Source organism: Thermobia domestica, chromosome 11 (genome assembly GCF_964235325.1).
Source record: "Thermobia domestica chromosome 11, izTheDome1.hap1.1, whole genome shotgun sequence".
Classification (NCBI taxonomy): domain Eukaryota; kingdom Metazoa; phylum Arthropoda; class Insecta; order Zygentoma; family Lepismatidae; genus Thermobia; species Thermobia domestica.
This window is the reverse complement of record NC_137464.1, coordinates 80,266,383-80,291,029: the sequence shown is the minus strand read 5'-3', so window position 1 is coordinate 80,291,029 and position 24,647 is coordinate 80,266,383. Positions and strand designations below refer to the sequence as shown.

The 24,647-nt window shown below is 35.5% G+C and overlaps 1 protein-coding gene across 1 annotated transcript in view; it reads right to left on the bottom strand.

The window, feature by feature from the left end:
- The window catches only part of LOC145664219 (uncharacterized), a 284,471-nt gene that overhangs the window by 129,398 nt on the left and 130,426 nt on the right, over window positions 1-24,647 (bottom strand). The window contains exon 2 of the mRNA XM_081730676.1: window positions 2,525-2,594. Within this exon, the coding sequence (XP_081586802.1) occupies window positions 2,525-2,594 (70 nt within the window). The remainder of the gene's footprint in view (window positions 1-2,524; window positions 2,595-24,647) is intronic.

The following is a 24,647-nucleotide window of genomic DNA, read 5'->3' as shown; positions in this document are numbered from 1 at the left end:
TGGTGCTTGAGAAGTAAAATGTGGTATTTACGTTTATTGTTAATAGCAGATATCTACAAAAAGTCAAAGACGTATGGATCATCTGTAATCCAATATGGATGTCATTGTGAAAAATTAATTTGTATATAAATGCTGACAATCATGTTGGATCCGACAAGCACAGTTGACAATTATGTTGCATCTTCATTCATTCGACCCGTTGAAATAAAGAGACCTACGAGTGATCTGACCGAAATACAGTTGTTGCCACCAGGCGGCAGCTCTAACCACCACGGCAGATGATTGGAAACATCGTATAACGGAGACAACTATTGCTTTTTATTTATTTATTTGCCATTTCGATTATTTTTTATTTCTTTGATATTCTCACTTTCATTTTCTATTTTGTTTGAATCAAACATAAATTAGTCATTGTGAATCCATTTTCTTTCATTTCACAACAGCTTTCAAACGATGCGCTACTTAGTCCCCTTGCCTTCGAAACTTTTGAGTTGGACCCACCTAAGACCCTGCGGGGGCCCTAGAACAAGACGTTTTTACTTTAAATCGTGGTACTTTGAAAATAATGCCTCACATGCTTTCCTGTTTTCACATTTTTCTCACCATTTCAGATTTATAGGGGTGACAATGGACTTTTCAATTAAGTTTTTGTTTACATTTTGACCTGCCACCATTTTGCATAGGTTTGTCGTAGAGAATCGAGACTTGCTCCATTTTCTTTCATTTCATAACAGCTTTCAAACGATGTGCTACTTAACCCTCCTTGCCATTTGAAATTTTTGAGTTAGACCCCGTTTGTGACCATGTAGGAGACTTTGGGACAAACATTTTTACCCCAAAAAGTGTGCCCTTGAAAATGATAGGATATGTGTTCGTCGAGTTTTCCATATACCCAACCGTTTTCGAACAAATGATCCGGTTCAAGCTGTTCTGCCAACTAATAGCTTTTACATTACAAAATATGTTCTAACTCACGATATCCCGGCCGGTGGCACGTATAACTTTGGGATTCGAGTAGTTATAACATATCAAATGCAAACCAATTGTCTCGTTCGGATCTCAGGGGAGTCAGTTTGTGACCTTCACTTGTGAGAGTTAGTTTTCAGATTTCCCTGACTGTTGTGAAAGATATTTTAGTAAGATAAAACTTACCTGAGATCATCCATGGGGCAGAAAATTTGTCAGCAGCAGCAGCAAAGCCAAGGATAATTTATTTTTGAAGTTACATAATTACATCTACAACATATCAAACTATAGGGGAGACCGGGGCAGTCTTTATTTTTTTATGAGCAGATGGTGCACTGCATTGCAATGTAATGGATGTGTACGGACAGACCAATGTTTCCTCTAATAAATTCAATTTTTGTTTTTGTTTTGTTGCTTACAGTTTTCGAGAAATAAATTTTTCTTTCTTTTAAAACAGAGTATGCCAACCGACCCCTAGTAAGGGGCTGGTTGGCTGATATTGTGGGGCTAGTTGACATACTTTTTAAATATAGCAAAACACAAACAAAAATTGGATTTATTAGAAATAAACGTTATTTTTCTAAATTCTATTATATATATTGCAATGAAGTAGGCTTGTTGAAGTTTGAAATGACTTTTATTCACAATATTTAAAAGAATCAGTATTATGAAATATGAAAACTTCTTTCTTTCATTCTAGCTTGGTTGTCTTAACATTGAAAGCTACAAGATTATCAAACCACATCAGTTTTAATATGATTTGGTGTAGGTTAATTCTTCATATTATTTCAAAATGCTCTTTTATGTCAGCAGCAACAGCTCATTATGTTAATTAATGAAGGAGTTATATGCAGTTCGTCAACCAGCCCCGGTCTCCCCTATCTGTTCCCTTATGTTAATTTTCCAGGCTATTATACCTAAAGCAATATTTGAAGATTTCGCTGTGTTATATTTGACTAATATTTTAGTGTGAAATAATTCTGCATTATTTTTTTTATGCATTCTTCTTTCTTGATTCTGTCCTTCTCTGTCATTCAATTATATCTTCAAAGTGCCATTATGTATTTTACTTTTTTCATCCTTTTTATATCCTACAAATATGCCACGAAATGTAGGTTTTCAAGTTCTAAATCTAAAAAATTTAAATACAACCTAATTATTTGCTGAGCAAAACTATATATTTTCATTAAAATTCAACACGTGTTACAGTTTCACCAACTAACTCTTTGGCTTCATCAGGCACTATATGATACAGGATAACTGTACAATCATATGTGCATACTAAAAAATTTCTCGAAAGTCACGCGTACCCCCTTATGGTTCACGAGGGGACGCAGAAACATTTTGTTCCCGGGCGCTGTAAATCTTACCTATGCCTCTGAATCAAATTATGTCTAACAGTAAGTTACTTCTTTCATTAGAAGCAAGCTGGAATATTTTGAGTAATGCATGGCCCCTTACTATCTTAGCCGCTTTCATTATTTCTAAGTTTTCAAATTATGCGAAAACGTTAAAAGAAACATGTGTCAACGAGAAAAGTAAACTTCTGTACACTTACCCGTGGTTTGATTATAGTGACTTTATCTTCGTTTATTTCCACAATAATTCGTTCGTCCTCGTCAGCCTCTCTGTAAAGAAAGAACAATTTCATTAAGATTTATAATTAAAACACAGTGTCATATTGTGAGTTTTAACCTAGTTGGTATTTCATAAACAAAATTGGTTTGAAAGGTTTGAGACTTTCAATCTAGTTTAAAGTTCCATCAACAAAATTAACTTTATGTGAATATACTTCAATTTAGCAAAATATTTTATCTCTTAAAATTCGCAGATAACAATGAACACACTTTTCTGGTTTCTGTTCAGTGATTAGCAACATCTTTCCGATTCCCAGCCTTGTTTAATTCATTATGCAGATAGTGCACACGATGCTGAAAACATGGAACTTTAGATAAAAATTACTATTTCAAGTTTTCAAATTTCTTTAGCTATATCCTGATAGTTTATAAGCTATGTTCTCTTTCGAATTTTCAGATTCTTACACCTTCGAAAGGATAATTTTTCTCCATATCTATTGAAACTCTTCCCCTTCAATTGGTATGAGTAATCAATCATAAAATAGTGAGTAAATGGTTTGGGTGAAGTATCCTTCAATCACGTATGTTCCTAAATAGAGATAATTCATTCATTCCTGAATATAAGTTAATTTACAAAATGTTAAGGTGACAAATCATCTTATGGATTTTAAACTGTACGTCAGGAAGCCTCATATATTTCCTTCTCTTTATCCGTGGAATGTCAGAGATAATTAGACATCATTTTGTGTTATCTCAGAAGCACTAATTAACTTATATTACTTTTTCCTGCATGCTAATACAATAACTAGTATATACAATCCGAATATTGTTTTTATCTAGCAAATATATTAGGAAAGTCTGTAAGTGAAATCAGATAGTTTAGGAATATGCCGTATATGAATAAGACGGTATAGGACAAAATATCTCGAGGCCGAAACATCGCCGCTTAAAATCCCACGGAGCGAACTCCCAGGCCCGAAATATCGTCAGATTAAAATAATATAAATTCTGAATAATAATAATAATAATAATAATAATAATAATAATAATAATAATAATAATAATAATAATAATAATAATAATAAGAAGAAGAAGAAGAAGAAGAAGAAGAAGAAGAAGAAGAAGAAAGACTTACAAACATACGACCAGAAATCTCATTATAGACAATAGAAGCATAAAAATACTGACTAGTTCAAAAGGAATGGATATATAATCGTAAAAGAAACCCAAGTTAGGGGGAATTTTATCCATTAAATCTATTGTAGTTAGTAGGGGGCACGGTGACTCAGTGGTAGAGCGCTTACCTCTGGTGCATAGGGTCCCTGATTCGATCCCCGGTCAAATAAGTTTGTGGTGGACAACATCGTGTCCGTGGGTTTTCTCGGGTTACTCCCACTTTCCCATTCCACCAATTTATTCATCATCATTCACTTGCTTTAATCATCGTCTCCTTTAGTTTAACGGTCATAACTTGGAACGTTAAACTGAAAGATTTCATTTCATTTTTTTTTTATATTTTACTTGATTTATTTGATGAGCATAAGCAGCAAATCATCAGGGGTTCAAAATTTAAACCAAAACTCTAGCACCTTAGGAATCCCTTAGGTAAAGTAAGATTAAGCTTGGTTTATAAATTCCATATTCAATACGATATGACATGTGCAGCAATGTTTTTTCGAATATTTTCACTTTTAAGGAGGGAATGCGGCAATTTCTATATACTTATTTTCTCCATATTCAAATCGACATTGTCTGTCTCATTATCTAGCTAAAACGATTAAACTGTTTAAAGAATTTTGGAACACCGTACTTACCTCGAAAAGGGTTTTCCTTATGTCACTTTGATTAAATGAGTATCCTAAGGAAGGAGATGGAGGGAGTTCAAAATTTCTGCCAAAAACAAAGTATCTAACGAGCACCTCAAGTTAGGAAGATGAAACGCGGGAAGTAAACTCCTCATTAAAACTAAGCGAACTCGTATCTCAATATTTTGGAAAAATGCACTTTTAACAGGGAAAGGGACAACTCCCTATTTTTTCCTCACAACCAAATTCACGTTGTTGTCTGTTTGCTATCTTCACGTTTGCATGTTGTTCGGTTTCGTTTTCTCCATTCCCGAATTGATGGACTCCAGGCCCGTATCGAAGGGAGGTCTAGGGGGTCGGGTTCCCCTAAATTTTTACCACCCCCCATAAAATTTTCACGGTAGGCTTACACATGAACTATAATATGGTGATGAAATATAGTATGGTTGGATCAGGCCTCCTAACTTCTACAGCCCCCCCCCTAAATTTTTGGACTGGCTACCGGCCTGATGGACTCAACTGGGACGATGCTCACACCAAATGTTCTGCACGCATACTTCATCTGGTGACACAATTCGAAAGTACATGTCATGCATTTATGTATATCTTAGATTTTTCGAATTGTTTCCGGTTCGTGAAGAAAAAAAATACTTTCCATAATCTATGACTCAGCCCTCGTAGAGCGATATTTTGAATATTTTACACTGAGGAAATTGCTATGGCAAGATTTCATCCCACAAGATTTTGGACGGCGAGATTTCGTCCCGCGAGGTTCTAGTCGGGCGAGAATATAGTCCGTGAGCTTCTGGTTGCAATGTTTCGGGTGCGAGGTCTTGTTTCCAAAATAAATAAGGCCAACCTAACTAATAGACTTCCTGTGCGGAATAGAATTTAACTGGCGGTTCATGGTCTGAGTCACTGGCTCTGAGTCACTTGACATAATTAATAAGCATGGCGCCCAGCGTGGGCTTAAAACAGAGAAGTTTGAAGCAGATTGTAAAGGTAGACATTCTGAAGAATTTGTTCAACATTAACTGTTTTCATTCATGAAAGACATATTCTCTGAGATTACTCGTCCCTAAATGATAGCATTTCCGCTGCTGTTACGGCAGATCCAAGTTCTATTCTTGATGGGGCTTGTGTTTCTGATTCACGTCAAGAAATCTAATGCAACTCTCATATAGCCTAGAAGCTGAAAAGACAGTTTAAACTTCAAACAACAAACATATGCTTTTCAGACGCCCATGCTAGTAAAAATGTAAATAAAGTTAGAAAAACAATTCTTTTGACTCAACATTTTCATCGCTATAATTTCGTAATCGAATCTACATATGTCTTTATTTTAAAGCATAAAAGTTTGTACCATGATGACATTCCTGTTTCGTTGAGAAAAAAAAAAAAAAAACGGGTAACATTCTACGAAAATTATTGTTATTGTAGCTGATGCTGCGTGAAATTTCGGTACTTATGGTAACACTGTTTTGTTCTTCTTTCTGCCCAAAAGAAGTCATCACTGTGTAGTGCGGTAGATTGTTTCCTTTATAATAGAAAAAGAAAAGGGAAAGAAACAGACAAAATATGCAGAAGCAGTAGAAAATTTTCTCTGTGCCAGGTGTCATCCTATCTCCCTGAAGCATGAGTCTCGCAAGCATCCCCCCTGACCTTGCCACTACTGACTGAGTCATGCATGCGACCACTGACCTTCATAGAAGCCACGGAATAAATGAAAAAAAAGGAAAGGCATTTTGGTTTGGAAGGGTAAGACGGAAGTATAGCAATGGATAGCCAACATCTTTGAATTGTTCAGTTTTTCCCACAGTTTTTCTTTCATGCGTGTTGAAGTAAACACGACCTTTTAGGGTTTGATTCCTTACGAAATTATTTTTCTTTGTTCGCATTTTTTATACAGCACAATCAATTATTTACGTGTTCCTTCCACTACAAAAAAAAAAAAAAAAAATCAATATGTATACCGGGTGCGTCAAAAAATATGCAGTGACTTTGCATTGTCATTATTTTCCAACCTACAAGGTTAAATTTCTGGCGAAAAAGTAATACGTGGTAGCAGAATCCTCAATATGTGGTAGCAGAATCGTTGGTCTAGCTGCGTAACCCAGGTAGTAACATTCCATGACAGTAGCATCAAACATGGCGGACGGACGTTTGAACTTTGAATAACGGAAGCAGATTTTTAAGTGGTACTGGTTTAATAATATTGTTGTTGTTCAGAAACAGTGGAGATATGACTATGGGATTGATCCACTTTTAAGGGTAATAATTACATGTCCATGAGAAATTCGACGTTCACAGAACAATGAATGATGTGCAAAAAGGTCGATCTGGGCAACATCGTACTGCTACAAGTGCTGAACCCTCAGTTGCGGTGCTGGAATTGTTTCAGCGTACACTACAAAAATCTCACGGCAAGGACCACGTGAGAGCAGTGTAACTGCTAGTATTGTAAATATATTCCACGGCTGGTGCAACAGCTAAGTGAGAACGACCCACACCGCAGGGTACAATTTAGTGAATGGGTTCAGGAAATGTTTACATGTGAACCAGGATTTATGAGTCGCAATGTGTGGTCGGATGACGCATACGTTAGAATTAATGAAACTGTCAATAGACATAATTGTGTATACTGGACTGAAGATAGTCCCCACCTTACCATTGAAAAGGCTACGAATTTGCTTGGTATAAATGTGTAGTGTAGTTTGTCTACTAAGAGACTTATTGGGTCTTTCCGTTTTGACGGTACCGTAACTGAAGAAAAGTACCTAAGAATGCTTGGTGATTCCATTTTTCCTGCCATTCGTGGAATGTAGCTATGGTAACAACAAGCGGCACTATCACAGGGATGTGTGAGGATATCTGGATCAAAAATATACCATGCCAACGGATAGGACGAGGGGACCAATCGAGTTTTCTGCACGCTCTCCAGATTTTACGCTGCTTGATTTTTTCTTATGGTCATGTGGAAGATGTGTATCGTCATAAACCACGTAACTTGGACAGACTTTGGGATGAGATTCAAACGGTGTATGCAGAAATCCCCTTTGACACTTTTGTGCGAATTACGGAAGCAGTCGTGACTCGTACTCTAAATATGTAGATGCTGAAAGCTACTATTTTGAATACTCACTTTCACCACCATTTAGAACATTCAGATTGACTAGAAGATACACTTGTTTTCAAATTGGGTTGTAGCCTTATTTTTCTTAAAAGGAATCATGCACATGTGTAAATTTCATCCCGCTCTCTAAATGTATTCATGTACTCATTCAGACTGTAAATGAAAATGTGAACACATATTGGAATTTCTTTTGCTGCAAAATGACTGAATTACGTGGAAAACGCTTGGGTATCAATTTTGGAAGAAGCTAGATTGTGCACTAACAGAAACGATATCAAAGATTAACTGAACTTTCTACTGCGATGTCATCCCGGACACCCAAAACACATGCCAAATGCGTTAGGAAAATTAGCCTTGTTGAACGTTTTGCTTTACTCCCGTGGAATATAACAAATTCGCACAAAGCAGAAATATTATCAAAAAAAATACTGATTGGAGGTTCTCGGTTGCTGTGTAATGACGTATGACGCAAACGACTGAACTGTAAACAGTGAAGATTTGAAAGCTGCATCACAACAAACTATCGGATCTTCTTCATTGTATATGATTTGGGCCATTTTCATCAAACACAATATTCCTTTCGTTACTCACTACCCTCTCTTCCGACAAGTTTTCTTCTTATAGTTGGCCAAGATGAAAAGCCGCAAGAGAGACTTGATTTCCATCACACAATGATATTACGCAGACTCAGCTTTATTACATTCTTTAAAGTTCCTTCCAGATACCCGTTGATCAATAATAGGGAAAGATATATCTAAGATATTTTCAAAAGGAATTAACGTTTCAGACCAGTAGTTTTTCAGGCCAAAGGTCGGATACTTTCGGTATAGATCATGTAAATGTAGATATAGGGTCGTAAGTAAAATGGATAGCCGGCCAATTGTATATACCAATTACTTCCAATTGGTTCTGCGCTGGAGCGTATTCTACTCTTATACTGTTAAGGTAATGGTATGAGAGTTTGATCTTAATTGCTCCATATTTCTTTGTTCTGTTGGGGAGAGAAAATGGCCACCCTCCTGGTAGTGTACACCATGGAAGAACTGAAAGTAGTATCGAATTTATATTTAGTCAATACAACTTTTAATAATAATAGTTCTTTTCTAATAAGTTTTCATTTTGCACGATTATGTTAAATAAAACGTGTTAATAATGAAAATATGTAAAAATCAATTAAGGAGAAGTGGGTAAAAGGGAATACGTTCCCCTTTCGAAGTTGCCTTATTTAAACAATATAATAAGAAAATTAATTTCTTCGATAACTTTCGCCCAAATGATTCGATTTTGATCCAATATGGCATATATTTTCTTTAAAGCTTCCCAATTACCCCAGTGCTTGGGGTCACTCTACCAAAAATGTAAGGTCGTAATATTCCTTTCCAAACTTTTAAAAGAATCCACTATCCTTCTTGTTATTATTATTATTATTATTATTATTATTAATTTTGAAGCAATATAGTGTACCTAGGCACAATTTCTTTCAGGCTTTATAAAAATTCCCATGACATTGATTTAAAATCAGTGAATTGTAGGGTGAGTGGATTTTCACACACACATACACACAGAGACTAATATTCACACTCACACAATTACTTAAAAACATGCTCCACAATAACCTACAAAATATATATTCGATTTTCCTGGAACATCGTTTATATGTTTCTGAGGTCTTTACTCATCCCCATGACTTGGATTTATCAATTGAAAAGGAGGAAATCAATTCTCGCATACAAAAGGGCGTCAATTTCTCCGTAACTTACGGGGGGGGGAGCATTCAGATGTATGTTTGGTTGCAGACAATTGTCTAAGAAGGCATATACTGTATAAAGATTTTAAAAGAAATTAAATTCAAATTATGCCAGATATTGTATATTCATAAAATAATTCATGTAACAATACATATAACAATCAAAATATATATTCATAAAAATACATGGAGGTCCACGCGCACCACGCAATTTAGGGAATATGTCCAATAATAACTTTCGTTTAAAAACTGAAAATGAAATGAAATTTTTGAGATTAACGTTCCATGATTATGCCCTTTAGGCTACGGGAGACGATGATAACGCAAGTGAATGATGATGGAAGAATTGGTGGAATGAGAAAGTGGGATGAAACGGGAGTACCCCCGAGAAAACCCACGGACACGATGTTGTTCACCACAAGCTTACTTAGCCGGGGATCGAACCAGGGCTCCACGATCAGAGGTAAGCGCTCTACCACTGAGCCCGCAACTTCCTTAAAAGTATGCAATTTTGATTGAATGCAGTGTAAATGTTCAGTAGGGTTTCCCTATAATTCCTGCTGCTTGGCGTTGGAGACATTAAACAATGAGATAGTAAATTTATACCTCATTATTGGATTTAAAAAATTGCTCCGCGAAAATGTTGTAAGCTTATAATCTGATTTCTGTTAAACATATTGATATTGCTTAAGAATAAGATGATAGTCCTGTAAGCATTGGCAGATCGACATGAAGGGTGGCGCTCCTTCGTGGCTAAGCGGGTAGCGTACGCACCTATGGCGTGGGAGACCCGGGTTCGATTCCCGGCGGGAGCTCATGTAGTTCGGATTCCACGTTAACCAGTAGGTCCACTTCTCATATAGCCTCGCTGCTGAACGGGACGTTAAACTCAAAATCAACTCAACCCACATGAAGGGTGATAGTGGCCACTCACCTCCCAAAGGCTACCATTTCATAGGCTTAGATGTAAAATATTGCACTACTTTTTTTTCTGATTTGATGTATAGATCCGTATTTTAAGCCTACCTCAATCGTCCAAAAGGCAAGTTACCACTCCAAACGATCCTTCTGGATCCGCTATTGCCAGTAAATATACTTGTTCTTACCGAAGATTGAAACCGAGATCAGTAAAGATAAACGCACAAATTGTTATTATTTAGCAAATATTAAGGATCAAAGTTTGCAAAATACTGATAACTAAAATAAGTAATTTACAAAAATATAGTCGTATAGCCAGGTGTCATGTTACTGCAGCTCCTACAAGTATTGAACTTCGTCTCTTTTCAGATTTCGCTGCAAATATCACGAATTATTTGGAATACCGTACTAATGTAGATATTAAAAAAAAAAAAAAAAAAAACTTTCACATTTTCTATAACAGAAGTATTTGTGGTAAACGAATAAAAGCAACATGCAGTGAGCGTGCTCATATTACTATTTATGGAACACTATACTATACAGTTGTTTTATTAAATATTATTTGAATGTCTGTCTGTCTGGGCATTCTATCTGAAGGTGTATTCTAGCCGATTTACTCTAACTTGATTAAGCTAAGCCAGTAGAGCACAGGTAGGATAATCTGTTTCTTTCCCCTGTTTCTAAACAGGATATGGCGAACTGGAAATTTTAGACCTACGGAATAGACGAAATTTTACTGGAATAGACGGATAGGTTGAGAATTAAGATTAAAGGTAGCATGTATATACAATATCTGTGCAATTATGGTTAATTATACAGGTAGCCAGTCACTTACACCCCCCAATCAACATTCAGTCTCCGACGCAAAGCACTTTGACTTCGTATATTGTCAAAGAGCCAGATTCTGCACAAAGGGATATTCGAATGTGGCAATACTCGAAACCTTATTGGAGCCAAGCTCCTATTTACTCGAATTAAGCGTTCGTTCATCCGGATACTTCTTCGAGATGCCCGAACCATTCTTAACCAGATTTTACAGGGTAATTCGAGAGCGCGCGCTAAGTATCGTACGGGGTCACAAGTCCCAATCGGACATACCATTGAGAAATAATCACCACAAACCGAAATGCCCACATACTTAACATTGGAAAAATATTTGGCGCGGGAAGCCTCATTGTAAACAATGGAAAATAGAATTTTGAGCATTAGAAATAGAGCGAAGCCCTTTTTGTTTTGTTCGGCGAACATAATTCTTCAAAGAGAAGTTCCTCTTTACTCAACTTAGGCACTCGTTTGTCCGGATACTCCTTCTGAAATGCCGGAGAACAGTTCTTAACCAAATTTGATACAGTGATTCAAGAGCGCGCACTGAGTATCGTAAGGGGAATTATGTCCTGATCAGACATGCCATTGAGGAATTATCACCGAAAAACAGGATTCCCATACACTGAACCTTGAAAAAGCATTTGGCGCGCGAATTCTCATTGTAAATAAACTAATATAAATAAAACAAATAGTTTGTTTGTCTGTGTGCGGCCTGGAGACCAGACGAGTGGACCGAGAGTTACCACATTTTGGTCACGGGTACCTTGGTCCAGCCCCAGACCACGACGAAGCTTTTTTTTTTAAATTTTGAACCAGGAGAGGGGGTGTTTACCAGGACATGTAAAAGTGGTAGAAAATAACTGATATTAGTGTCGAATTCATAGTTTTCGCTGTCACTCAGATCAATGGTGAAATTCCGATCACATTAACTTCCAAATTGACCCCATTCGGCTGCAGGCCGGGGTTCACCGGGAGGGATACCGAGACATGTAAAAATAATTCAAAGTGACCGATATTAGTGTCAAATCCGTAGTTTTCGCGGTCGCTGAGATCAATGCTGACACTTCCATTAGCGATGACATTCAAATTCAGCTACCATTGTATGCGGACCGGGGTTCACCTGCGGGGGAAGGGAGGTTACCGAGACATGTAAAAAAATCTAAAATGACCTATATTAGTGTCAAATTCATAGTTTTCGCGGTCGCTGAGGAATGGTGATACTCCCACATCACGAAATATTGCGAAAGCAAGGACAAAGTACGATGCAGATATTGCGGATCCCTTCGCCACAAAAGTGAAGACTGTGAAGATAAAGGCAAAAAGGTATGCATTCCATGTAAACTCAGACACATATGCCAAACTCCAAATACGGAAGAATGTGTTTCATATCGGGTAGCGCGTGAAAGGATAATCAGTAAAATAAATTATGGATAAAGGACACAAAGAAGTATGCAAGAAAAAGAAAAACAAATCACCAAGCAAGGCCAAAAGGGACAAAAAACGTTTGGAGGAATTTTTGGATAGAAAAAGAAGAGCTATGGCATCTACAAAGGATAAATGTATACAAACTGAAATAGAAAAAGATAATAATACTATTAAGAAACCACCTGACATATATTGGAAGAAAAAAGACAAAGGAACTATTCCAGATCCAGCAGCAGAAGAAAAAACAACACTTAAGATAAATTTTGTGAATGGCGAGCAGAAATATCTATTTCCAATCAAAGAAGAACCAATTCAAGATAACAAAATTACATCAACTCAATCTCCGAAAGAAGCAGAAAATACGAAACCAATTTTGATGGAACCAAGACAATTATATGATAATATGAGCCATCAATATAGATTAGCCAAATTGGAGGACAAGAACATTCTTAGTGTGGCATTTCGACAAGTAATTAGAGATCTACATGACAAGGGACGGACGATAACATACCCTACGCTAGAAGAAATCGATAGAATAGAACTGAGAACATACGATCTTCCCGCTAATGGATGGGAGTTAGTAGATCTAATAAATGAAGTATATGAGAGAAGAGGTATACACTGGGAATTAGAGAACGTATACAAACAGATGGTGAACGCCCACGGCAGAATTTGTTTCGACTACAGCAAAACTGGTATGGACGCCTTTGTATATACCAAACATGCTTAACAGCTTACTAACATTAAAAATTGCACAAAACAACTCGCATAGGTCGAAACTCGCGACAATGGAAGCAAGACGATTTGTGGAAACAACAAATATCGATTTAATCGCTCTACAAGAACCATATACTTATAATAACAGATTAGTAGCTTTCCCAGCATCAGCGAGAATAATTTATGGTGGTGAGGCCTCCCTAGCAGTGATTGTGGTCATGAACAAAAATCTAGAAGTATTAAAAATCTCACAATACTGTGATAATTGGACTGTATGTGTTGAAATTACACAAGGAACTGATTCAATCTGGCTAATCAATTCTTATTTTCAATATAGTAAGGAAATTAAACCATTTCTAAATAAACTACAGCAAATAATCAGACAAAACCCTGGGAAAAAGATCATAATAATGTTAGATTCAAACGCCAAGAACATAGCCTGGGGTTCACCACATACCGATCAAAGAGGAGAGGAATTGGGAGATTTTATCATGCAAAACGATCTTGCGATTATAAATACTGGAAACAAGCCAACCTTCGTAGGATCAAGAGGTGAATCATTTATAGACATAACAATCAGCACAATAAACATTATGGACAAAATAGAAAATTGGATGGTTCACGATAAACAAACTACCAGTGACCACGAAGTCATAACCTTCGACGTAAAAATGGATAAAGGAAGGAATAAAGAAAGATTAAATATAAAGAAAATAGATTGGGAAGTTTTTAAAGACAAGCTAGACCTCCCCCAATTAGAACAAACAGAAGATGCTAACAATATGGTAATAAAGGTAGAAGAAGCCACAATAACCGCGATAAGAGAATCCACTCCGAAATTAGGGCAAAATGTAGGATACGGTGGCTTTTGGAAACCAAAATTAGAAAGATTAAAAAAATTGGTAAAAGCAAGAAGAAAAAGTTATCAGGCAACCCTAGAACCGAGGCTCAAAAATATTAGGCTCCAAAATTATAGAAAGGTAAAGGATGAATATGAACAGGCGGTATTACTGGAGAAAAAACGAAGTTGGGAATTGTTTCTGGCGAAAAACATAGAAATGGATCCTTGGGGTTTTCCATATAAATTAATTATGCAAAAGATTAATCCTACAACATTATGCACAATTAAAAATGCAGATGGAACGTATACAAAAACAAGAGAAGAAACACTAGACAAATTAATGCAGAAATTTTTTCCTAAGGATACGGTGGAAGATGATACAATGGGACAGATGCAGCTAAGAAGAAATCATGCAAGAGAAGCAACAGTAGTAGATGTGGACGACTCCGAATTGGTATCAAATGATGAAGTAGAAAAAATTATAAAGAAACTAAAAACAGGAAAGGCCCCAGGCCTCGATGATATAACAAATGAAATATATAGAAGGAATAAAGACATATGGGTCCCTTACTTAACAAGACTTTACAACATATTGTTAAAGAAACAAACATTCCCAAATGAATGGAAAATTTCGAAGTTAATTATACTACTTAAGAGCCTGGACAGAGACCCCTTAGAAATTGGTGCCTACAGACCAATATGTTTACTAAAGAACATAAGCAAAATTTATGAGAGAGTTATAGCTAATAGGATAAACAAGTATAGAAATACACAGAATGACACCCTACAATATGGTTTTAGAGCGGGAAGATCGACTGAGGATGCACTGAATGTTTTTAAAGAACAAATACAAAATAGTAGCTACCAAAAGAAATATGCTCTAGCGTTGTTTGTTGACATTGAGGAAGCATTCGATAATCTATGGATACCAGCGTTATTAGAGAATTTGAAGAAATTAAGGCTTCCACAATATCTGCAAAACGTAATAAAAGATTATTTCCAACACAGAAAAATAGTTATACAAACAGAAATGGGAGATAAAGAAATACAAAATGAAAAGGGCTGTCCACAAGGTTCAATCTTGGGACCCCTGATGTGGGATATACAACTACTGCCTTGCCTGGAGAAAATGGCAAAGAATGAGTCAATAGATAGAATCATAGCCTTTGCTGATGATATTGTAATAATAACCTCGGCAAATTCCAGAAGAGAAATAGAAACAAAAACTAACCAAGTAGTGGAAAGTCTATATAACTGGTGCTCTGAAAATAAATTAAAGCTATCAGCGAAAAAAAAACTAAGTTTATGCTTTTTGGAACCAAATTAACTAGGGAACCACAAATAAAAATATTAAATCAAAAAATAAAAAGAGTAACAGAATTTAAATACTTAGGCGTAACAATAGATGGAAATTTAAACTTTGAGAAACATGTACAATATATAGTTGAAAAAAGTAATAAAATTGCCAACAAACTAATGACAACTGGCAAAAATACATACAAGTTACCAAATAAAATATTAAAGCTATATCATGATACAATACTATGTGCGACTATGGCATACGCTTCAAGTCTATGGTACATCGAATTTTCGAGAACAAAAAAATCAAAGGTTCCATAAATAGACCTCAAAGAAATTTACTTATAAGACTAAGTGGAGCCTTTAACACAGTGCCAAATGAAGCATTATGTATACTACTACATATAAAACCACTACATCTGGTAATACTACAAAGAGCAGCATTCCACTGGCTAAAAAAGAAAGAAAACGAAAAGCTAATAGATCTTCTTGGCAAGGCAGTAACAACAAAGAAGGAGATCGAAGAAACTATAGAAGAAATATGGAACTTAGAATGGACAAACTCAAACAAATCAAGAAGATTATGGGATATTATTCCAACAATTAATAAAAGGAAAAAGTTAAAACATCTAGATCCAAGTCCAGGTGTCATTCACTTTCTAAGTGGGCACGGCCCCTATGAAACTTACCTGTATAGAATAAAGGCCAAAGAAAATACAATTTGTGAATGCGGCGAAATTGGAACACCAGAGCACCACATCTTTTGGTGCCCTCTGACAGAAGATGTAATACCAGAGAGGGAAAATATCAGACGTAAAAATCTAATACAAATAATCTAAAACGAAAATGATTTTAACATCTTAAAGCGAATAGCAAACAGCTATTCTGAAATAAGAAGAAGAACTTATTACAATAAAAACGAATAAGCATTGCATAAATGTAAATAGAATTAGAGTGGATGTGTCTTTGAGTGTTTTGAATGAATGAAATCTTCCGGACCGAAGAAAATCTTCAGGATGGCACTGGTATTCCGTGCCCCCCGGGGGAGAGGAGCGAGTGGATCATCGCATCCCCGGTTTACACCGGATGGAACTCCGGACGCGTATGGTCTTGTGTGTGTGCGTCGCATGTGTGCTTTTGTGTTCGTGGTCTCCGGGTTTTCGGTTTTCGGGTTTTTGGGTGTACCTCATTGCGTCATGGACGATAAGTGAAGAGGAGTGTCTCAGAGATAGTGAACTTAGTGACCGCTTCAGTCGATCTCGGCCGAAATGACGGTCCCAGCCTGGGTGTGCGGGCGGAAGGACACAACGGATCAGGATCCACACTAAGTGCTCTGAGTGGGTCCTGGACCTCAAGTCAGCACATACAGGACTGTGATATGGCATGGACACGAAACTGAGAACACTCACAGAACACTACATGAATAACTATTAAATTTATGTCATATAAGAGTGGAAGTTATTAGTGAAGTGAAATGTTAGTGTAAATGTGTTCCGTGACCAGAGGAGAGAACCAATCATACAGTGAAAAACCATAGTGATCTGTTTTGCTGTGAAAAGTGAAGAGGAGTGCAGTTTGATAAATAATCATACAGCATACGGGAGAGGAACCATTGTCATACGGTGAAAACCGAAGAAAGAAGATGAAGCAACATATTATTAAATAAAACTTAACTAAATAATATAAAAATTAAATAATTAATAAAGTAAATATAAAATTAATTAAACAACATCATTAAACACTCATGTGGAATAACAAGAGGGAAAAAGGATAAATAGTAGCCTAATTAATAAATGTATTAATACATGATAATAAATAATATAATAAACCATTAAACAAGAATAGGAAACCATAATTACATTTTAAAAAAAAAATAAAAATTAGAAACTAGGTAACTAAAAAACATAATAAGACTATAATCTTTAAAAAAAATCTTAATAATTAAGAAAAGAAATCAATCAGTAGGAACTAAATGGTTAAGAACTATAGGGAAATAATATATAAAAATAAACAAATAACAGCAAAATAGAAGAGTAGATTAGTTAGATAATATAGATAGATAAGTAGATAAGAATTAATAACAATAGAATGTATTATTTAAGTATTTTATATCGTATTCCATACTATTACAGTTGTTGGATCAGGAATTGAAATACTAAGTAGTATAGTTCAGGATAGGTGCAGATAGATTTAAGCTGAGTAGCACTTTGCAAGAAAATTGTTGTTATTTTTTTCCTCATAGTTTATTCTTGTTGTTCTTTGTTTTTTGTTTGTTTTGTTCTTGTGCTGTGTTTTTTTTTTTGTTCTTTCCTTTTTCCCTTTTCCTTTTCACCTTTTTTCTTTCAAACATGGATACCCAATAAAGATAAGAAAATAAATAAATGGCAATGATGATAACCCGTTCCGGTCAAAAGTTTCAGATGCCGGATCTGAAAGACGGGCCTGAGCCAAAAATAAATAAATAAATAAATAAATAAATAAATAAATAAAAACTCCCACTGGCGTTGACTTCCAAATACAGCCCCCATGCGAAGAATGGGTATTTCAGCTAGTTGAAAATCAAATTTTCAGCATTAAAAATAGGTCGAAGGCCTTTACGTTTTGTTTTGCGAATGTAGTTTTTCAAAGCTATTATGCTTTTCGCTGATATGCCAAATTCAGCTATTTGCATGTCGTGTTCGTTCACGAGAACAATTGTTGCACTAAAAAATTCTATGAATAATCAATAAAGGCCAATCGCTTCACTCAAATTTGCAAGTAATGTATTTATTTAGTTATAACAAATAGATTGGTGTTAAGCTTACCAAGAAATTAGCATAACTGCTATAGAAAAACAGAAAGAAGAAAATTTAATTTTCGAAGGTATGGTTGAATGAAAGAACTAGTGGATTCGAGTCAAGGAAATCATGACTATGTCAAGGAAACTATGACAACTAAACCTACAAATTGTTATCCACACACACTCCACTTTCAGATCAGTGGCTGATCAATTCAAGCTCTTTGAAGATTTCAGCCACGGTATGTATGATTACAATATTATTATTGTTCATTGAAGTTCCTCTTCAACACCAAGGTTATATAAGATGTGGACCTACACTTTACGGTGGAACCGGAATTTTCAACCTAATGTTTTCAAATTTCAACGCTTTCCCACCAGGAATCGAACCCGGGACGACGTTCACAAAAGGCGCACGAGATAGCCACTAGACCAACAGGGAAGGCTATGATTACAATGTAAAAAATACATCGACTATGTAAACACACCGAACTTCTAGATACATTTTTCTAAAACCTATTATTGCGCAGTATTTTTATTTTCTTTTTTGGTGGAGAAGTATCCTTAAATACTCCAAAACTACGGCAATCTATTATTGTTTCTCAATCCAAAGACACGAACTAGTTACTAGTTACACTAGGTAGTTACTAGGTCCAGTAGTTACCTAGGCCCCAGTCGTATTGTATGATTACTAGTGAATTTTTAATTTTTAAAATATGAACAAAATCGCCTGCGCCATTCTCGAGAAAATAGTCCAAAAGAAATTTCATTCACCATTAAATTCCCTGCCAGCTTTTTCAAGAGGATTAACTTATGCCAGATCATAATTTTCGGTAATGAAGTATGAATAAAATGGCATGAACGATTCTAGAGAAAATCGATCTAAAATTATTTGCCCTGCCGGTAAACTACTCTTTAATTTATTGGTTTTCACTGTCCAGTAAAGTATCCTTACTTTTAAAGCCAGAAGGAAAATTCGCACTCTCTTGGCAAATCCCACACAAATATTTGGTTTAAAATTTGGTTTCTTTATATTACACGGCATAGCCTAAAACGCTGTCAGATGGATGGCATGAATTGTGTAAGATTTTTTCACTCATATTGCAGCTACAAAATAAATAAATAAATGAATGAAATGAAAAATAGAAGGAAAGAAATTTAGCTATATGAATAATATAGTAGTAGATGTAGAATTTACAGTCTATAGTATGGCAACAGCTATTTTGCAGGTTGAAGATTAGATTGCAGCTGCATGTAAACCGTATGTGGAAGTTAAAAGTACTACACTGACAGATAACACGCAACATTGAATGAAGCAACAGTTTAATTACTTTTTGTGATTAGCTCTCACAGAGCCTCCATAAAAGCCAGAGAAGGTCATTTCCAAGGCGGCGATAGTGCTGCCCAACACAACCATTGCGTGCAAGTGTCAGAATAGGTTTACAGAGATTTTGTACAACACTTTGCGTACATGGATGGAGCTTTTACAACATTTCGGCACACAACTTATCAAGCATCAACATTATTACCCTTCAACAGTTCATTAGCGATAAATTCACCGCACGACAAAAATTAGGATTAGAATAACTAAATTTACAAATAAAGAGAGTTATGGGTTCATTGCCAACACTGAATCTCTCTCTGTGTCAACTTATTCCAGGTTTCTTGTTACCCAATTCTCCCACCTTCTTTTTAGTGTATCCCACAGAGATGGAGCAGATCATGAAATTGTGTAGTATACTAAGAGATGTCATTGAGGTATTTTTTTTTCTTTTGCATAGTCGGTGTTTAAAACCACTGCATTATTTTTCAGTATTGAAAGAATATAAACGAGATTATATTTGAAATAGTTAAGACGTCACATCTTGATTAAGAAATGACACGGCAGAAATCAAACACGAGAATATTTGAGCTCGAATAGGGACTCATTAATCCATCATAAAATAATGCACTAGAAGGGCTGGTACTTCGGCTGCTTCTGGGTCACTGGATCTCTCTAGGTAGTCCGGTCAGATCCAGACCCGCAACCAGTCACAGAAGTTTGGGGAGGGGGAAAAAAATAAGTCGTTAAGCACTCTAAACCACACATCAATAATTACTCAGACCTTATATGTGTTAAGTCTTCGACAGTCTTATCTTATCGAGACAAGACTAAATTTCTACAAAATTTACGAGACACGAGCACGTTGGCAACGCACAGGTCTTACATCTCTAATGAATCAGAGAGTGGTATATTTAACCACTTCCGGTTTTAGTATTAAATCTCCATAAATCAAAACAGTAAAAGACAGAGATTAAGGTACATAGTAATTAGAACCATGGGCGCCCGAAGAAAATTTTCTATGGGGGTCATCTCCCTGGTTGCTATATTATTTTCTTTTATTCGTATTAAGAAAATTTTTAAGAAATTTAATACATTTTCGTGAGCCAGGAGGCGGACCCCTGCCCTCCCTTCGGGCGCCCATGATTACAATTCACTCTTCAGAAGAATAACCCTAGTAACCCGTACAAAATAATGATTATCGAAAAATAATCAATTAGGTCAACAGCAATCCAAAACAATCGTTCATAACCAGTGCAATGTACGTTTCCAGAAATGAACAAGAAAAAAAAAAGAGAGAGAGAGAGAGAGAGAGAAATGACTAGGTCGTATTTTGTTCTGAGTGCACGAAGATTTAAAAGCCGGGAATTTGATGAGGTGACACACAGCAAGGTAGGCAATTTGTTTCACGATAATGTCCTACTGGTTGCAGACTTCCGACGAAGTTTTGAGTTTGAACACGTCTCACAAGTTAATATTATTTCTATTATTTTCTGAAGAAAATAATATGTTGTTATACTGCAGTCGAAAAGTTTTTTTTATTTATTTATCTTTTTACAAATGCACGCGATTGACACAGAAACAAATAACAAATTCTGATCGAAATGTATTTCCAGTAATGTATTTACTCCGTCCATCAACCATGAAAAAAGATAATACTAATACTAATAATACCAGCTAAAAAGTTCCAAGGTTGTTTTCATGGTTTGTTGTTTTATCTTTCCTGCTTTTAACATACGATCTTTGACAGAAGTAAAAGAAATACTTCAGTTTAACGCCACCCAATTATAACCTTTAGGTTAAAGGGCATGGATGATTAAGGCAAGTGAATGATGATGAAAGAAATGGTGGAATAAGAATGTGGGAGGAAACGGGAGTACCCCGAGGAAACGGCCACGCTGTTATCCACCACAAACCTACTAGGCCGGGGATCGAACCAGGAACCTTACGCACCAGAGGTAACCGCTCTACCACTGAAACACCGTGCCCCGTTTGACGGAAATGTTTCAAAATGAAATGATAATTCTCATTAATATAATTGAGATTGACATTATCTTACTTTACGACAGGGAAAGTATGTAATACAAAACGTTCGAACCACTTTGCTCATTTAAAATATTAATTTCGTCCTTCATTACATATTTTTCTCTTAAAAAATCAATATATCTTGTACTCGACTGATGAGACTCATTCGTTTGGATCAAATTTAGTACACACATACTGTAAAATAGGATTTTGGTTTCCCAGTTATGGACCATCAAAAATGAAGTTTGGATTTACGTCAAATTTTGGAAATAAATAAATAAAAAAATATATGTAATTGATGATACTAATTCAATTTTGACCAAACTTTGTACGATAGTGGACCTTGATGAGCAAAGTACACATATGAAATATTACAAGCTGCAGGCCTTTGGTTCAGGAGTTTTGAGCAATCGAATATGGAAGTTTAGATATTGTCAAATTTTATAGAAAAAATATCTAATTGCTCTTTAGAACAAAAATACACGGAGTAAACCTAGTACGAGAAGTAGAAGAAAGTGAGCGATGAGGCGATTGATTAGCAACAGTACGCTGCAATTACAGTGTGTGTCAGGCGCATACCCATTTGGTTGGGAGGGGTTCGATACTACAAGGTAAAATGTCTATGTAGTATTGAACGGGTATTATTCTGCACCTGAAAACAGGATAACTAACTGTAAAATACTTGCACCTATATTTTCAGAAAAAAAATGACAGAACTAGACTGTTCTTATAAGAGAAAGAGTACAGATGAAGTGTAAGATCAAATGTTTCATATTATATCAATCATTTTACTGTTAAACAGGTATACTTTTATTAAGAAAGTGTACAAGTGTATGTTGAGTTACGAAGTTCTAGCGAGAATCCGGACCCGGTGGACCCTCCCTACGTGGGTGCGCTTCTGGTGTAGGGTGACTGGGTCGGTAGTGGTAACCCTTTCAGTACTGGTCACCTAGGACAATAAATTTGAAGTAAGACTCGTATTGGCCAAGAAGCTTTAGTTTTTCATTTTTACTGTAATGCCTATTACCCTTTCTATATACTGCACCCCTAATGGACAGCTTTTTTAGTTAGAGTACGAGTCTAGAAGTTTTTTTTATGTGTATGTGGAGAATTTTTCCAATTTACAAATGTTGAAGGTAAACAAACCGTTCGATTTATTCCACTATGTTTAGTTAATTTATAAGAATTCTGAATCTTTTTAATATGTAAGAATTCGATAATGATCAGTTATTTCAAAAATATATTTACTTTTTACGCTTACATTGTTGCAGATGTGAGTTGTAGGGGTGACCACTACTAAAACATACAAATGACTACTTTTTTAGTAATGGTCACACTAAATTACCATAATTGAAAGCACAATTTCACTAGTGGATATAGAAATAACCAGAATAAAAATTAGTGGTGGGCACAAAAACTGTTTTTCGGTTTTTGAAAATTTTCAAGACACCGGTTTTTCACAGAAACCAGTTTTTACCGAAACCGGTTTCGGCTTTCTCCAAAAGCAGTTCGGTTTTCACCGAAACCACTTCCGGTTTCTTCCAAAACCGGTTCGATTTTTCACTGGATTCGGTTTCGGTTTATTCAAAACCGGTTCTTTTTTTCAAAATTGGTTCTATTTCTGACCACAATACTGTTTCGTTGTTCTGCACAGAAATAATTTTATGTTTTTTTTTCAAAGATTTTCACCGAAACCAGTTTCGGTGAAAACCGAAACAGATCCCGGTAAAAAAACAAACCAGTTTTTGGAGAAAACCCAAAACGGTTTCAGTGAAAAACGAACCGGTTTTTGAAAAAAGAACAAACCGGTTTCGGTTAAAATAGAGTAAATATCGAATTTTCGGATTTCGGTTTTCTAGAAACAGGTTTCCGGTTTTTATAAAAACCGGTTTTGCCCATTACTAATAAAAATATTTATTTAGTAACGGTCACACAATATTTCTGAAATTATTTTCTTTTCCTTCTTCTATCGTAGGCCTAATTTCCTTTCATGTTTTATTTTACTTTCTTTATTTTCTTTCTTCTACCGTACTCCTAGTCAATATGTTCTTTTTAAATATTTTTCCAAAACTAAAGAATGCCTTGTAAAAAGTAATTATATATGAATAACGAAAACTGAATTTGTTGATACGGTTTGCTTCCAAAATCACTTACATTACCTGGAATCCAAAATTGATGAGCAAACGTCAACAAGTTTGATTTTAGGGATTTAGGATTTAGATTTCTGGGCTTTCGGCATCTAAGGCCATTTAGCGCGTCACGATTTGAGGGATGACGTCCCTCGGCGAGCACACGTAATCAATCAATCAATTATTATTTATTTATTATTATTATTATTATTATTATTATTATTATTATTATTATTATTATTATTATTATTATTATTATTATTATTATTATTATTATTATTATTATTATTATTATTAGGGTCTATTATATTTCATACCATGTAAGGAGTAGACCAAAGCTACATTTAGGAGTTCGGCGCCCCCAACAAATTCTATCCGATTCTCTTCCCTCATTGTCCACCCGTCCCTTTCTAAATTAATGCATGACATTTGCATAGATTCGAAGTGCATTGTGTTTTTATCAAATGTAGAAACATTCTCTATTTTTCTTTTGTCTTTTTAAGTTTTTAGTTTTAATTTTTAAATTTTGCGCCCTTAAAAATGTTACGTTTTAGGCATGGGTCTAGTCGGCTTAATAGAAAATACGGGCCTAGAGTAGATGGTGACTCAATGGTAAAACGATCACCTGTATACGAAGGTTAGTACCCTTCGATCCAAGCCCATCTGAATGCGTAAAGGGAATATATCATTTTTTTAGTAACCTCATCAAAATGTCCATCATATACCACTGTAATAATAATGATAAAACATTCTAATTGAAAATACAAATGGAAAAGGAAGAACAAAAGCTCCATTATCTCTTCTTTTTCTGTTTTATCTCAATTTTTAAAAAGATTTTTTCTAACATCTTTTACAATAACACGTATGTTGGATATGAAATCATTTCAGTTAGATTCCATGAAGAGACATGTAACTTTTTAGGTAGTCAAATAATTCACGTTTGTCTTTGGAAAGACAATTGTCATGAAGTTGCATATGCCCAATAACAAGTGTCATGGTACCGCCATAAAACAAAAACAAAGGCATAGCGAGTAATGTCTTTTTCATATGGATTCAGCGTCCGAGAAACAGGTTCTTTGATCTTATTAATCTATTGCAACCAATAGTTAAAGATGTACTACTTGAAGTTTGAGTATTGAATTG